Here is a 16,472-nt window from a genome sequence, read left to right on the forward strand (position 1 = left end):
TGGCCTGGCTCAGTGTGTTGTCCCGACCGCCTTCCATCTTGCTTCCTTCTGCCAGCTGTTCGCCATGGCTCAGGCTGTTGAGGAGTGGAGTTCACCGGCAGGGTGGGCTGGGTCCCCAGCAGTGGCCAGGGAGCAGTGGTGGGGTCTGGGTTAGTATTCATGAGAGAGGAAGAGAGAGAGGCAGCCAGAGAGAAAGAGAGAGAAGAGCAGGAGACAGAGAGAGAGAGAGAAGAGCAAGAGACAGAAAGAGAGAGAGGCAGCCAGAGAGAAAGAGAGAGAAGAGCAAGAGACAGAAAGAGAGAGGCAGCCAGAGAGAAAGAGAGAGAAGAGCAAGAGACAGAAAGAGAGAGAGGCAGCCAGAGAGAAAGAGAGAGAAGAGCAGGAGACAGAGAGAGAAAGAGGCAGCCAGAGAGAAAGAGAGAGAAGAGCAGGAGACAGAGAGAGAGAGAGAAGAGCAAGAGGCAGAGTGGAATCGAGATGTCCATTGTGTGTGTGTATGAGTGAGGAGGACCCACAGAGACAATGGAGTCAATGAACTGCTCATCCAGCTTGATCTGGTAGAGGTTCGCTAACCTGACTTCAAGTTCCACTACATTCTGTCTGAGCAGGAGGCAGGAGTCGCATCCAGGTGCACCACTGAGGGAGGCATCGTGGCGATGTCAGATGGGAGTCAAACACTTGAGTTTATGTGTTTGTTAGCTACGATTGTGTTCATGTATTCAACTCCAAGCTCACAGGAAGAAGCAAAAACCTACTGTTTGTAGGATAAAATTCTTCTTCTGCCTTCTGTTAAAAGAACGACAGCGCCTTCCGCTAACCTGTGAGTTGGCAGTTATAATTATTATCTTTCACCGCAAAAAAGTTGACAAGAAAGTTTTTTTCCCTTAGGGTTACCTGGAGGTTTTGATGATAGTCCAGCAGAGTAGAGATTCTTAAATACCGATGATGAATGCGTCGATCAATAACGAGAGACTGAGTTTGAATCCTTTAGAAGATTAAAAATGAAATTTCTCTGGGGTTTTTAGAAGATTTAGAATAGAGAAGAGTAATCGGTAGGTTGCAGAAATTCGGCAGGTTGCAGTGGTTGACCAGGGAATCAGGGAATCACCTATCATACAACCTGTTCTGCATCCCCCCAGCTGCCTGGAAAGGTCGTCCATATAGAGATTGAAAAGGGCTGGGGATAATATACCCCCCTGCCGGACCCCGTTCCCAACATTAAAAGGGGTAGATAAGATGTTCCCCCATCTTACTCTCATACTCTGGTTCGGATACCAGTAAGCTAGGATGCGTACTAAGCTACTGGGCACACCGCTAAGCTTGAGTTTATTAAACAGCTAAAAGTGGTGGACGAGGTCAAATGCTTTGGATAATAATAATAATAATAATAATGGATGCATCAATAAACCCTATAAGCATAGTAGAGCCCTGCCTTCTATATGTGTCTATTGCCTCTTTCAGAGCATAAATACATAGGTCGGTACTATGCTTGGGCTTAAAGCCAAACTGATTGTCAGTGGTGGTTATGTATTCACTTATCCTGTCAAGGATTCAAATTAAAATCAACAGAACTTTTTGGAAAATTCTGAAGAGCCGTATTATACATTTAGAATAACAGCCACCTTCCTGTGGCGGGAATTAGTTTATGTCGTAGCTGTGACAACGCGATTACAGGTGGCAAAATGGCATTATGGAGGAAGTTAAAAAGAAACTGGAGAGTTTAAAACGCTACTAAACGAAGGGAAATCTACTGTATGGAGATATTTTTGCTTAGTAGTCGATGCGGATTCTAATGAGGCTGTTGGATATGTCCAATGTAAGAAGTGTGAAGTTTTAATGAAATATGATTGATGCCATCCTCTTTCTCCACAACAACATGGATTACACCTCGATGGTTGGACTATGTAGATAGTTTTATAACGAACATTGTCGTGCACTTAAAGTTTTCAAGAAAAAAAAAGATCTTCAACGGTAAGACTTTGTTGTGCCTCCTCTGGTGTAGCATATAACGTGAGTTTTATTTAGGGCTAGCAGATGCCTGGCGTGTGTATTGTGTAGGCTATTTCATTCCGTTCTTACAATGTGAATAATTTAATTTCAATATGCTTATTGGCCCTCTTGTGCGTTTAACAGCTCTTGTTTGTGTGTTTGAGTGCATTTATCTGTTGATGCAGAGTTAAACAAAGGCAGGCTATTAAAAAAAAACGTACGTAAATGTGTCATTAGTATGAACAGTTGAGACATTGACTCCGTCGGGCTTGGGTCTGGTTCTACAAAATATCTGAATGGCTGTCGGGCTTGGGCACTACTCTGGCGGACGCGGGCCAGGCTTGGACCGAAAAATCCAGCCCGATCCACACTCTAGTTTGCACCAATAAAATATAATTTTAGTGATATCATTGCAAATAGAAATGGCCCTGGTCCATCATGAGTCCTGAAGTCATTGCTCATTATGTCACTGGGTAGTCACTTTTGTTTATGCAGATTCTCCCTTCGAGGTTGAGTAGGTTTTTGTTGAATACAGTAAGTGTCTTTTCTGACCAAATACATGCAGTCACTCTTAAATCAAGCGAGTGTGTGTCACTTAATCTTGAAACAAATTGCGTTTTACAAAGAACATGTAAGGTAAATTGATACTTGATACTTCTTTTAAAAGTAAATTACCTAACATATTAGGCTACACAATTTAGAATATGTAACCAACTCAGAACTGATAACTAGCAAATTTATCTAAAAACAAGATAAATAATTTCATATTTCCAGATCTAAGATTTTAAATCTTGTCAAGAACAGAAGAATTTGCAGTGTGGTCTATTGGTTATGCTGTGTGTGAGTGAGTGAGTGTGTGGGATCAAGCTACATCCGAATGACACTGGTCCATGAAATAGTGTGTATGTGTGTGTGTTCATTACATCTGTAATTATTTGTTTTTATTTTCTCACACAGTTACCAACCTGGTCCAGTAAATGTGGAAATGCAGCAGATCCACAAATCCCATCTTCAGAAGAAGTTTCAGTGTCTGACTGAGGGAATCACAAAGCAGGGAAACCCCACACCCCTCAGTAAGATCTACACAGAGCTCTACATCACAGAGGGGGGAAGAGGACGGGTCAATAAGGAACATGAGGTCAGACAGATCGAGAGAGCATCCTGGAGAGAAGCAGCACCAGACACATCAATCAACTGCAGTGACATCTTTACAAATGTATCTGGACAAGACAGACCCATCAGAACAGTGCTGACAAAGGGAGTGGCTGGCATTGGAAAAACAGTCTCTGTGCAGAAGTTCATTCTGGACTGGGCTGAAGAAAAAGCCAATCAGGATGTCCAATTCATATTTCCTCTTCCTTTCCGAGAGCTGAACTTGATGAAGGAGAAAAAACTCAGTCTGGTGGAACTTATTCAGCATTTTTGCCCTGAAATTAAAGATACAAGGATCTTCACCGGTTCAGAGCAAAGAGACATGTTCATCTTTGATGGTCTGGATGAGTGTCGATTCCTTCTAGATTTCAACTCCAACCCGAGGTGTTGTGATGTGACAGAGCCAGCTTCAGTGGACGCACTGCTGACAAACCTCATCGAGGGGAATCTGCTTCCTTCTGCTCTCCTCTGGATCACCACCCGACCAGCAGCAGCCAATCACATCCCTCCTGCCTGTGTGGAACGGGTGACAGAAATAAGGGGATTCAATGACCCACAGAAAGGGGAGTACTTTAAGAAGAGAATCAGTGATGAGATTCTGGCCAGCAGAACCATCACACACCTGAAGTCATCCAGGAGCCTCTTCATCATGTGCCACATTCCAGTCTTCTGCTGGATTGTCGCCACTGTTCTAGAGAGACTGTTGAGAGAAACAGGGAGAAGAGAGATCCCCAGGACTCTGACTCAAATGTATACACACTTCCTGATCGTTCAGACAAGCACCAAAAAAGAAAAGTACACAGTGAGAAAAGAGAGAGACGAAGAGATGATTTTCAAACTAGGGAAACTGGCTTTCCAACAGCTGGAGAAGGGCAATCTGATCTTCTATGAGGAAGACCTGAGAGAGTGTGGCATTGATGTCACAGAAGCATCAGTGTACTCAGGAGTGTGTACTCAGATCTTCAGAGAGGAGTCTGGGCTGTACCAGGGGAAGGTGTTCAGCTTTGTGCATCTGAGCATTCAGGAGTTTCTTGCAGCTTTATATGTGTTCCTGTGCTTCAGCAACAGAGAGAGAAACATGACTGACCAACAGCAAACCTGTCAGTTCTCTGCTCTGTTCAGAGCTGCAAAACGTCATGACCTACACAAGACTGCAGTGGATCTGGCCTTACAGAGTGAGAATGGACATCTGGACCTTTTCCTCCGCTTCCTTCTGGGCCTCTCACTGGAGTCCAATCAGAATATCTTAAGACACCTACTGCCACAGACAAGAAGCCCATCACAGAGCTCAGAGCAAACAGTCCAGTATGTCAAACAGAAGATCAGAGATCAGGATACTTCAGCCAGAAGGATCAACCTGTTCTACTGTCTGAATGAGCTGAATCACCATGCTGTAGTGGAGAGCATTAACTGGAGTTCAGGAACTTTGTCTATAGAAATGCTCTTACCAGGAGAGTGGAGGACTAGGACATTGATGTTTAAGATTTCAGAAGAGCAGCTGGATGAGTTTGACCTGCAGAAGTACATAAAGACACCAGAGGAAGATATGACTGAACTCCTCAGTCCAGATGATGTTCTTCAGAAGCTGGTGCCAGGGGTCACATCAGCTTTGTGAGTAAACCTGTAATCTGTGACACTGTGTGTTTATATGTGAGGTTGGGTGCATGAAGTAGAGTGTGTGTGTGAGTGAAAGTGTGTGTGGCATCCTATGATGTGTAACATATGGAGTGTGTGTGAACACCATGACAGATGAAATCCAAGTGTGTTTCTTATCATTGCATGTGTGGTGGAGTAAAGTGTGTGAGTGTATTGCACCTTTTGATGCTTGTGTTTGAGTGTGTGTGGTGTACAGGTGAATGTAATGTATGTGAGTGTAATAATCGGAAACACTGTGACGAAAAGCTGTGTTTCTCAGGGGAGTTCCGGACGTATTGTCAGAGGGATGAACAACTGAGAACAGATAAATATTACAAAGAGTGATAAGCAAGATCAAAGAGGTATGTCTTAGGTGTACATTTAGGTTAGGTTTCTACCGTTTCAGCCATTCTTAGGTATTCTGGCAGAGTATTCCAAAGGCTGGGAGCATAGAAACTAAAAAGCTGCTTCTCCATGTCTTTGTCCTGGCTTTTGGAACTGTTAGGAGTTCAGTGCCAGAAGACCTCAGAGATCTACTGGGTGTGTACCTTGAGAGCATGTCTGTTATATATTCAGGTGCATGACATGGGAGTGATTTATAGACTAGTAAAATAATCTTAAAATCTATTCTGCAACAAACGGGTAACCATTGCAGTGATTTTAAGACTGGTGTGATGCGTCCGTCTAGTCTTGGTGAGGACTAGACGATATAACAATTGTAAGACCCTTTGTAATCACTAGATCAAGGGTGTGGCCACGGTTGTGAGTGGGTTCAGTAATGTGTTGAGTACAGCCCATGGAATTCATAAAATCCGTGGCCTTTGAGTCATTCCCATTTTCCACATGTATGTTAAAATCACCAGTGAGACTTCAGGGTTGGTGATGGGCTGAGTAGGTGGACGGTGAAGTGGCTCCCAAGTTTTTACTTTTGATTATTTACCCCATTTATTTTAGGGATATCAGTCAATGCAGTAAGTTTGTCATTCTCGACAAGCCAGCCGATATTTATTATGTCAAACAAGGAGTCTCGTCGCCTAAAACCGAGTGAAAAAGAAAGTGCTTCTGTGACCACCAGCCAGACTAGCCGAGCTAGTATGGAGCTAACTGAGCAGTTCAACTCCGCTCAGGGCTGCTCACTCAGGTTATCCACGCGGTTATAAGGAAGGAGCTAGACACAGCTTTGTCTCCTCTCAGATCGACTATGAATGAAGTAAGATCCCTTTACGAATCACACGAAGAACGGATCTGTGGAATTGAAGCTACTCTCGACCAAAGCGAACAGAGGCTTGTTCAGGTTGAAGCTAAGCTTAACACAGTTCGGACCGAAAATGCCTGGTTGAAGGAGAAAGTTGACGATTTGGAAAATCTCTCGCAACTTAAGAGTCGTGGGCTTTCCCGAGTGGGTGGAGGGGTCCAACCCAGTTGCTTTTATGACAAATTCTTTAGAAGAAGTATGTGGAAAAGATTCTTTCCCGAGCCCCTCCTTCTCGCTGGTGGGGCCAGCCAAGTCAGAGGCAAACGGTAAACAACTCCCAAGAGTCTTTATTGTTGCATTACACAATTTCCAAGACAAGCAGCGGATCATCGTTCAGAGATGTCAGCGGGAAATGGAATTTCGTAGCAACAGAGTGTTTCTCCTAGAGCAGGGGTACTCAATAGGCGCACGCACACACACACACACACACACACACACGTGCACACACACACACACACACACACACACACACTAATCACATAGTACTGTAGCATCAGTCTGGAGTACACACACACACACACACACACACACACACACACACACACACTAGTCACATAGTACTGTAGCATCAGTCTGGAGTACACACACACACACACACACTAATCACACAGTACTGTATCATCAGGCTGGAGTACACACACACACACACACACGTGCACGCACACATACACACACACACACGTGCACACACACACACACACTAATCACACAGTACTGTATCATCAGGCTGGAGTACACACACACACACACACACACACACACACACACACTAATCACACAGTACTGTAGCATCAGTCTAGAGCAGGGGTACTCAATTGGCGGACCGCGGTCCGGATCCGGACCCAGACGCAATTAAATTTGGACCGAAGCCAAAATCAACATTCTAATTTAATCATGATCCAAGCGAGTTTTCATTGGTGCAGGATTTCGCGCTATATATTTTCTTCCTACCCGATGTGGTTCCTATCTTCCGTGTCCAATCCAGAGGTCTAATCAGGAGCTGTAAAAACAACATCACTATGACAACTCGCTCACTAAATGTTGGCCGCGAGCTCTGTGGGTCATGCAGGTTGTGTGTGTCAATGACAACAACGCGGGCAGATCGATTTGTGAACGTTATCTGTTTCTCAGCAAACGAAAATCACTGCGTGCTCTAAACCCGACAAAAAATGAAAAGTTGATTCCAAAAATCGCAAATTTAAGTAAGAGTGGACTGACAAGTATGCATTTGTGCAGCCTGTGGGGAGAATAAAACGATGTGTTTAATCTGCAGTGAGACGGTTGCCCTTAGTAACGTGAAACGTCACTATGAAGCAAAGCATGCACACTTCGAACGGAATTACCCCCAGAACTCTGAGGTAAGGGCCAGAAACCATCTGCAATCATCATACCAAGCAACATGCAGTGTAATAGTTAGATCAGCCACACAACAAGAGCGTGCATACTTCAACAAACTGTTGTGAGTCTGCCTTTTCAACCATGGATATGGTGAAAAACAAATACAGGAGCACACTCACTAATGAACACTTACATCAGTGCCTCCGCAAGGCCTTCACACCTTTTATGCCCAAGTTTAAAGCACAAAAAGGTGTCATCTTTCACACAAATAAGGCCAGACCACAAAATCTTTTGTGCATAGTTCGAACGTTTTTGTTGGAGTTATGTTTTTGGATTTTGACCGTCATTGTTCCGGACCCTGGACTGAATGGAAATTTGGCGAGTGGACCTTTTGGGTTTCTAATTGAGTTCCCCATGTCCTAGAGGATGTCAGTGCCGAACTGGCAGGCAGCATTCAAAGAGGTGAAAGCTCTGCTCTACGCAAAGAGGGTCACGTCCAGAATAGTGTACCCTGCCCGCCTCCGAGTGTTGTTTAACTTGACAGAGTTGCATTTTGATACACCCGGAAAGGCGATGGCATTCTACCGCGAGCACTGAGGCTCCGTTGCTTCTGATGCACCTGCATCCACTGAGGCTTGAGGTAGGCTATTCCATGCTGTCATTTGAATCGATCACAGTGAAGTGTAGGCTGTACATTGGAAATTAAGTCGGACTGTCTTATCACCATTAATATGGCCAATGCCTTTTTTCTCCCAGTTCATTTATAGCCATCAACTGTATGGGGTTATGTTTTGATGCATGACTTTGGGAGCCACGCCAGTGGCATTTGTATTTATTTTATATATATATATATATAAATATATTGTTTCTTAGGAAATGTCAATCGGAAGGTCTGTATTTTGGTTAAGCCTGCGATGCTCCTCAGGTTCATTAATAGAGGAGGATCTAGGAAAGTGTTGTTGTTGTTGCTCAGGTTGTTGCGCTTATTCTTTGAATTTGTTTTCTTTTCCACCCCCCTTTTTTTCATTTTTCATGTGGGTTACCCCAGGACACACGCCTTTATCACAGTCCCATTTACCTCAGCTTTATGTAAGGCTTTGAAGAGCACATGTCTACTTGCACTATGATCTTACCGCCCCCTCAAGTTTCTGTAATATACTGTACAATCCGTTTTGCCAAAACACATTGATATGGTAACTTCTTCTGATAGATTAACAGTGGTGGAGGAAGTACTGAAGTTTAGTACTTAAGTACAAGTACCCAGGAAAATAAAAGTAAAAGTAAAAGTACTACATCAACAATCCTACTTAAGTAAAAGTAAAAAGTACTTACTTTTAAATTTACTTTAAGTATTAAAAGTAAAAGTACTCACGCAATGGGTTGTCTCTTAATGTCTAGGCTGTGCCATTTTGATAAAGAAATAGCTACTGGTAATAAATGCCTCTACAGATGTCACTACTAGTAATAATTATAAGCAACAACATTTGTTAATTGGAAAGGTTGGTGTACTTATTGTGCCTACCATCTGTAATACTGTTCACACTATATCTTACAATTCTGCGGATGACAAGTTATCTACCAGAGATTATTTGCAAAGTTAATACCATTATGCCAAACCAATAAGGACACCATGTGATATCTTTAAATCTTTTATTTAATTGTAAACGTGTAAAAAAGGAAAACATGGAACATGAAAAACAAATGTAATTGTAAAACTGGACAGAACAAGGCACGCTAGCTTGACATAGCTAACCTAACAGCTTTATCTTACCCATACGTTAAATATATAATGAAGATACAATCATGTTTTTTGATGCTATTGCTGTATGTCAACATGCATTTCGCTAGATAACATTATAATATCATGTCAGTAAACAAATTAAATACATATATCAATATTCAAAAGTCAGGGACATTAACTTAGCATAGCAATCACTCTGCTTACCTCGATATGCTACTTTAAATTTGAGGACGAATTATTGAAGGCTAGCAACTCCTTTTTTTGAGGGAGACAGGAAACGCATTGAAACCTCCAGGAGTCATTCTTGGGGCCTTTGAACTCGAACATATCTTTTAAATAGGGCCAAGGGTGGCTCATGTCAGAGGGCTCAGTTCAGGCCGACTCTGGATCCATGTTGAATAGGCAGTAGTCAGGCTGTCTGTTGAATGTTCAGGTATAACAAGCAAAGCTACCGCTAGTGCTGCTGCCAGACGTGCACTCTGATATCGTTGGAGTTGATAGAGCCACCTGATTGGTTTAAACTTCCAAAACAGCAACGCAATCTATAGTTTTGTGTAGGCAACATTTAGGCGAAACTGTGTTCATAAAATGTAACGAGTAACAACACATATTGTAGAAATGTAGCGGAGTAAAAGTATAGATAATAGCTAAAAAATGTAATGGAGTAAAAGTAAAAAGTATGCACTATTATTTTTACTTAAGTAAAGTACAGATACGTAACAATTTACTTAAGTACAGTAACGAAGTAAAAATACTTCGTTACATTCCACCATTGTAGATTAAACAGTAATTCAGTAGCACGCTTTGTTTCGTGGACTGTTCAGGGGCTGAATGGACCAGTCTAACGATCCAGAGTTTTCTCTCACCTCAAATCTTTCAATGCCGATATTTTATTTCTACAGGAGACACATTTATGGTTGAAAGGTCACATTCGTTTGCGTAAAGCTTGGATTAGCCAAGTGTATCACTCCAGACATAATGGTAACTCAAAAGGCTTTGCTATTCTCATTAATAAGAAGGTGCAGTTTACACAAACAGAGGTCATCACCGTCATGGTCGCTTTGTTATAATCAGTGGCTGTCTTTACCAGACCAATGTTCTTCTAGTCAATGTTTACGCTCCTAATTTGTTTTTTAATATTTATTTTGGCCTTTTTTCGGCCTTTATTTGGATAGGACAGTGAAGTTGTATGACAGGAAGCGAGGTGGAGAAGAGGTGGGGAGAAACGTCATCAGGCCAGACTTGAACCGCGGGCAATGAAGCCCCCACAGTTTGTAACTAAGCTTCTGTTCTCAAACTTGGACACTCACAAACTGATTCTGGGAGGTGACTTAAATTGTGCCATCAACCCTACTTTAGAATTGGCTTGTTCAAAAAAATCATCACCCTCCGGCATGGCAAAGGCATTCACAACATTTATGGAGCAGAGTGGCTGTATTGATCCATGGCGGCTTCTCAACCCAACTTTGAAGCGTTTTTCTTTCTTCTCCCCAGTCTACCATTCTTTTTCTCGCATAGATTATTTTTTCATCGACAGCTCATTTATTCCTTCAATCTAAATGACTACTATATAACCATCATTATCTCTGATCACGCCCCTGATCACGCCCCTGTTTTTCTAGACATTTCTTTTGCTCTGAATATTAAGCAACGTCCATTATGGAAACTAGATCCCCTTGTACTGTCAGATGAAGACTTTAGTCACTGTCTGGCAATCAACATAGATATACATATCAGCACAAATAAAAAGGAGAACACTTCATATTCATTACTGTGGGAATCACTCAAAGCTTACCTCATTATTTCATATGTGGCGTTTACCAAAAGGGAACACTCTAAGGAAGTCTTAAGCTTAACTGACTCTATACATAAACTTGACTAGCTCTATTCAGAATCCCCCAATGCTGAGTTACATAAGAAACTGTAAGAATTGCAAGCCAAACTGAACATTCTAACTACGAAACACGAATATGGGGATAAATGTAGTCGTTTACTTGCTCACCAATTAAAGTGGCAGGCCGCATCTCGTCTTATCTGTTTTTTAAAACAATTAGTCAAGCTGGGAAAAAATGTATATGGGGCAACCCAGCACCCAGAGTTAAAAAAAATAATAATTAAGACCTTTTTCAGGTTTTTTAATGGCACACACGACACACTAGAACACACACGTGCATATATGGAGGCGACACCAATATTTTGCACAATATATTTCCAGACTCATTCGTATTATTTTCTATACTATGTTCGTTGCCCACAAGAGTGAAAAAATAATTTCCAAGTTTTCCAATGCGCCCTCGAGCATGGGAGACAAGATGCTGTCATTTCCTTGGCTGAAGAGGCATTCGCTGTCAGTAGTCTAACACGGTAAGCTACTAAATACGCCAGGAAATAATAAAGCCTCGTATTAGTATTTAGTTTGGTCTCAACATTGACATTTTTTGACACTTTTGTGCTTTGTAGATAGGAAAATGCCACCAAAAAAGAAAAGAGACAGCCAAAGTTTCTTCACTACCCAGAGAGTAAATAGCTATCAAGAAGCCCAGGTCATTGTTAGTTAGCTAGTAGGCTAACTTCCCACACAGTGCAAACCTGCTAGCCTAACATCGCCACATCTGTGTGATTCAGCAACCAGCAGTTTCAATGAGAAGGATCAGTCATCACTACCAGTCATTTTGGGGGTGTGTGTGCTTTGGTCACCCTGAAGTGAATGTGTGTTGGTGTGTTTGATGCAGTGTCATTTCTGAGGTACAGTATGTGTGTATTTTGGTAACAGTGCAGTGAGCGTGTGTGTGTGTGAGAGAGAGATCCAGGGTAATGAGTGAGGTACTGTCTGTGTGTTGGTATACGTGTGTGTGTGTGTGTGTGTGTTTGGATCACCCTGCAGTGGGGGTTTGTTGTTGGTGTGTGTGATACAGTGTACTGACTCAGGTATGTTATGTGTGTGTTTGTATTAGTAAAGGGATTGCACACATTTGTTGCCTGTACTGGTTGGTGTCTGTGTGAGTCTGTCTGTGATGGTGTGATTCACTGTGATGATTGAAGTATGGTGTGTATGTTGTATAGGTAGAGGTGTGTGAGTGTAATAATCAGATTTGTCATTATGTTTCTTCCAGGTTGAGTTATTGTTCCCTCACAGAGAAGAGCTGTGCTGCTATAGCATCAGCTGCCAGATCCTCCTCCTGCAGTTTGAAGGAGTTGAAGCTGAGTCACAATTATCTTCGTGATGCAGGAGTTCAGCATCTCTCAGACCTCCTCAAGAATCCCCACTGCAAACTGGAGACACTAGAGTGAGTGTTAACACACAACAGACCTGTGTGTAGGGGGGCGGGGCATCCTGTAATGTGTGTGTGTGTGTGTGTGGGGGGGGGGCAGGGATACATGGGGATGGGTGAACTAAGTTGTGTGTGTGGTATATTTTTTGTGTGTTTGTGTGTATGTATGTAGTGTCCTTTGTGAAGTGAGGTTTGGTGTGTGTGTTTGGAGAATCCTATGATCGGCTGTGTTTGTTTGGGTCACCCTGCAGTGTGTGTGTTGGTGTGGGTGATGCAGTCTAATGACTGAGTTACGGTATGTGTTTGGTTCATTGTGCAATGAGTGTGTGTGATACAGTGTAATGAGTGAGGAATGAGGGGTGTGTGTTTGTATTATTAAGGGGACTTTACATGTGTGTTGCCTTTACTGGATTAGTGTGCGTGTGTGTGTGTGTGGCATACTTTTTGTTTGTGTGCGTTTGTGTAAAAAAAGAGACAACTGATAGAATCTCCCCTTGGTTAAATAATAACAGTGTAAATGCGATTAAGAGAATCTGTTGGGCAGCTGAAATGAAATGGATATATAAAAAGAGGCTATGATTACCTATCAAAATGTGAAGAACTCGCACTGTTCTTCAATAACAAGATAACTTCAATTAGAACCAGTATTACTTCTGATGTAAACACAGATGGCCTCAGAAAACACTGTAAAAAAGATGCAAACATGGGAAATTTCACCTGCATCACATTGATCACATCACATTTTTTAAGCGGTTGCTCAACAGTGTTTCAAGTCATGTCCTAAAGATTATAAATACATCTCTTCAAAATAGCTGTTGTAAAACCCTTACTAAAGAAACCCAACCTAGATGGTAATGCACTGACCAGCTATAAAATCTTCAATCCATTAGTAAAATACAAACTAAAGAAAACTATATCCTAGGGCAGCGATTACCAAAGTGTGGGCCGCGGCCCATTGGTGGGTTGTGAAGGTACTGCAGGTTTACACTAAATAAATAAAACGTTTTTAATTTTCAATTTTGAAAAGTTTGAAAAGTTTTAAAATTACTATAAAATATTTATGATTTAAATTACGTGTTATTCTTCATTTATCTGACCTATGTTTGATCTGTGACATGTATTGAATCTCGTCAATGGCGGGAAATCTTAATTGACGGAATAGGCTACCTTATCATTGGTGGGGAAAATCGTAAAATGAAGCGGTGGCTATTAGGTGGCAAAAGGAAAGCTGGAGAAGCGAGTCCTCAGAAAAGGAAAAGGAATTCCTGAAAACAAAAAGAAGGACTCGTAGGAAGTACTCAACTGAGTACCTATTGCTGGGATTTACAAGTGTGAAGACAATCCATTGCCCGTCTGTGTGCTCGGAGGTGGTAGCAAACGAGGCACTGAAACCATGCAAGCTGCGCCGCCATCTAGAAACTAAACATGGACAATATTCATCCAAGCTTCAAGAATTTTTTGAAAACAAGCTGAGAGAGTATCTGAGCCGTAGGAAAGCAATTGAATCCACGTGTGTCACTGGGAGTGAAAACGCAAAGGCAGTTGAGGTGTCCTACCGAGTAGCAAAGCTGATAGCAAAAACCGGGAAGCCACACACCATTGGGCAGGATTTGATTGTACCTGCTGCCTAAGAGATGATTGGAGTCATGATTGGTGAGAAAGCATCTAAACAACTTAATTTGATTTCTTTGTCTGATAACACAGTAAAGCGCCGTATTGATGATATGGCTGAAGATGTGTTGAAGCAGCTAGTGAGCAGAATACGAGCGAGCCATTTCTATGCGCTCCAGATTGATGAGTCAACAGACATTTCAAGCTTGGCAAATTTATTTGCTTTTGTCAGATATGAACATGATGGAGAAATACATGAAGATGTTCTGTTTTGCAAACCTTTACCCTCACATACTACAGCGGAAACCATTTTTGAAACTCTGAATGGATTCATGGTTTCCAATGAAATAGACTGGACAAAATGTGTGGGATTAAGCACTGAGGGAGCTCGGGCCATGGTGGGGAGACTCACTGGAGTTGTGAAAAGGGTCAAAGACGTGGCTCCACTAGTTACAGCTGTCCACTGCAGTATCCACAGAGAGGCACTGGCAACAAAGACGATGCCTGCGGAATTAAAGGCGGTTTTTGAAGCAGTGAGAACAGTACATTTCAATCACAAGTCGTCCACTGCAATCACGCCTGTTTGTCATATAATGCGCGGAGATGGGAAGCGACCACCGGCAGCTTCTCCTGCACACTGAAGTCCGGTGGCTTTCACGTGGTAAGGTGCTCACCCGACTTTTTGAACTGCGTGACGAAGTCAGGACCTTTTTTGTGGACTCCTGGTTTGAGCTGTCAGATCAATTCTGTGACTTCAAGTGGCTTTGTAAGTTGGCGTATTTGGCCGACATTTTCGGGTACTTAAATGAACTCAATCTATCCCTCCAAGGAAAAGCAGTGACCATGTTTCATGTCCACAGTAAGATAGAAGCCACAATAAGGAAGCTCGAGCTGTGGGACAGAAGAGTAGTTCAGAACAACTACGAGTCCTTTTACAATCTGTGTGAATTTCTCAATAAAGAGGAGAGGCAGATCCCGACCTCCGTGGCAGTTGCCATCAGAGAGCAAACTCTGCAATACTTCCCTGTGCTCAGCCCCCCATAATGAGGATTCCATCGCAGGTCTCAGTTCCAGGGAGCAGGACAGCCTTGTGGAGTTATCTTGTGATACTGCTTTGAAACTGCTCTTCACACACTTGGCACATTTCTGGATGCATGTTTACTCTTATATACTGATCTGTATAACAAGGCATCAATGTTTCTGATCCCTTTTGCTACCACTTATCTGGGTGAAAATGGATTTTCAGCACTTGTGGCCTTAAAGACAAAGTACAGGAATGAACTCATTATTGTGCCTGATCTCCGCCTAAAGCTGACGTCCATTCATCAAGACTTTGACAGCTGCTATGCAGCAACATCACCCTTCTCATTAGGTCGTTGTAGGTGACGCAATTCACTATTGGCACTTCATTTCTTACGTTTGTTTCTTTACAAATTGTTATGTGGATGGATTATTAATTTGCACTGCATTGCTGTAGGCCCACGTTCACATTGAATTGTTCTGTTTATATGAGGTAGAACTTGTCGTATCATTAGGGTTGCAAATTTCGTGTATTTTACTTCAAACCAATTACGTTTTCCATAACTGAGCACGCTAACAATCAATAATCGATTGATAATTAATAAGATACAAAACGCACGTCTTTTTCTCAGCTTAAGTATTATTTGAACAATTCTAGCGGCACATTAGTTATGTGAAACATTAATTAGTATAGCACAAACAATTTAAACAAACAGATTAATAAAACAATAAGGCTCTCGCTCGTAATGGCTGCTCTTGTCCACCTGTCCTTATTCAACAAAAGGCACCACCAAACAAAACAATGTCAAATGGGGCGCCCTCTTGTAGTATAAAAGTTAATATATGTGAGCTCCGGAGAAAATGGTACACAAAACATACATTGTCGGTTAATACATTTTTAATCGGTTAAATTCTTAAAGTAATTGAATCATCCCTAGTTTATGTGTTGATCAGAGTTGTGATTTAAAGGTTTGGGTGGGTCGCAGAAGATTTTCAGATTTCAAATTGGGCCGTGGCATTCTTGTGCTTGGGAACCGCTGTCCTAGAGGAATATCAATCTGGCTTTAGAACATGCCACAGCACTGAAACAGCTCTTACTAAAGTAATCAGCGACCTCAGACTAAATTTGGATACAAATAAGATCTCAATCCTTGTCCTCTTAGACCTAAGCGCAGCATTTGATACGATTGACCATGACATCCTAATCAATCATCTTGAAAAGTTAGTCAGACTTTCTGACTCTGTGTTAAACTGGTTTAGAACATACAGCAAAGGGAGAACGTTTTACGTCAGGGTTGGAGATCATGTGTCTAAGAAACATGACATCTGCTTTGGGGTTGCACAAGGGTGCTGCCTTGGTCCATTATTATTCTCACTATACATGCTGCCACTTGGGGACATCATTAGAGAACACTATGTATGTTTCCATAGTTATGCAGATGGCACGCCACTGTACAGT

At 42.1% G+C, this 16,472-nt stretch overlaps 1 protein-coding gene across 1 annotated transcript in view; it reads left to right on the plus strand.

Annotated features, from left to right (window-relative positions):
• LOC105913023 (protein NLRC3-like) overlaps positions 1-16,472 on the plus strand; it is a 70,618-nt gene that overhangs the window by 37,009 nt on the left and 17,137 nt on the right. The window contains exons 6-7 of the mRNA XM_042708784.1: positions 2,947-4,752; positions 12,224-12,397. Of these exons, the coding sequence (XP_042564718.1) occupies positions 2,947-4,752; positions 12,224-12,397 (1,980 nt within the window). The remainder of the gene's footprint in view (positions 1-2,946; positions 4,753-12,223; positions 12,398-16,472) is intronic.

The sequence above is a fragment of the Clupea harengus genome, chromosome 9, assembly GCF_900700415.2.
Source record: "Clupea harengus chromosome 9, Ch_v2.0.2, whole genome shotgun sequence".
Taxonomy (NCBI): domain Eukaryota; kingdom Metazoa; phylum Chordata; class Actinopteri; order Clupeiformes; family Clupeidae; genus Clupea; species Clupea harengus.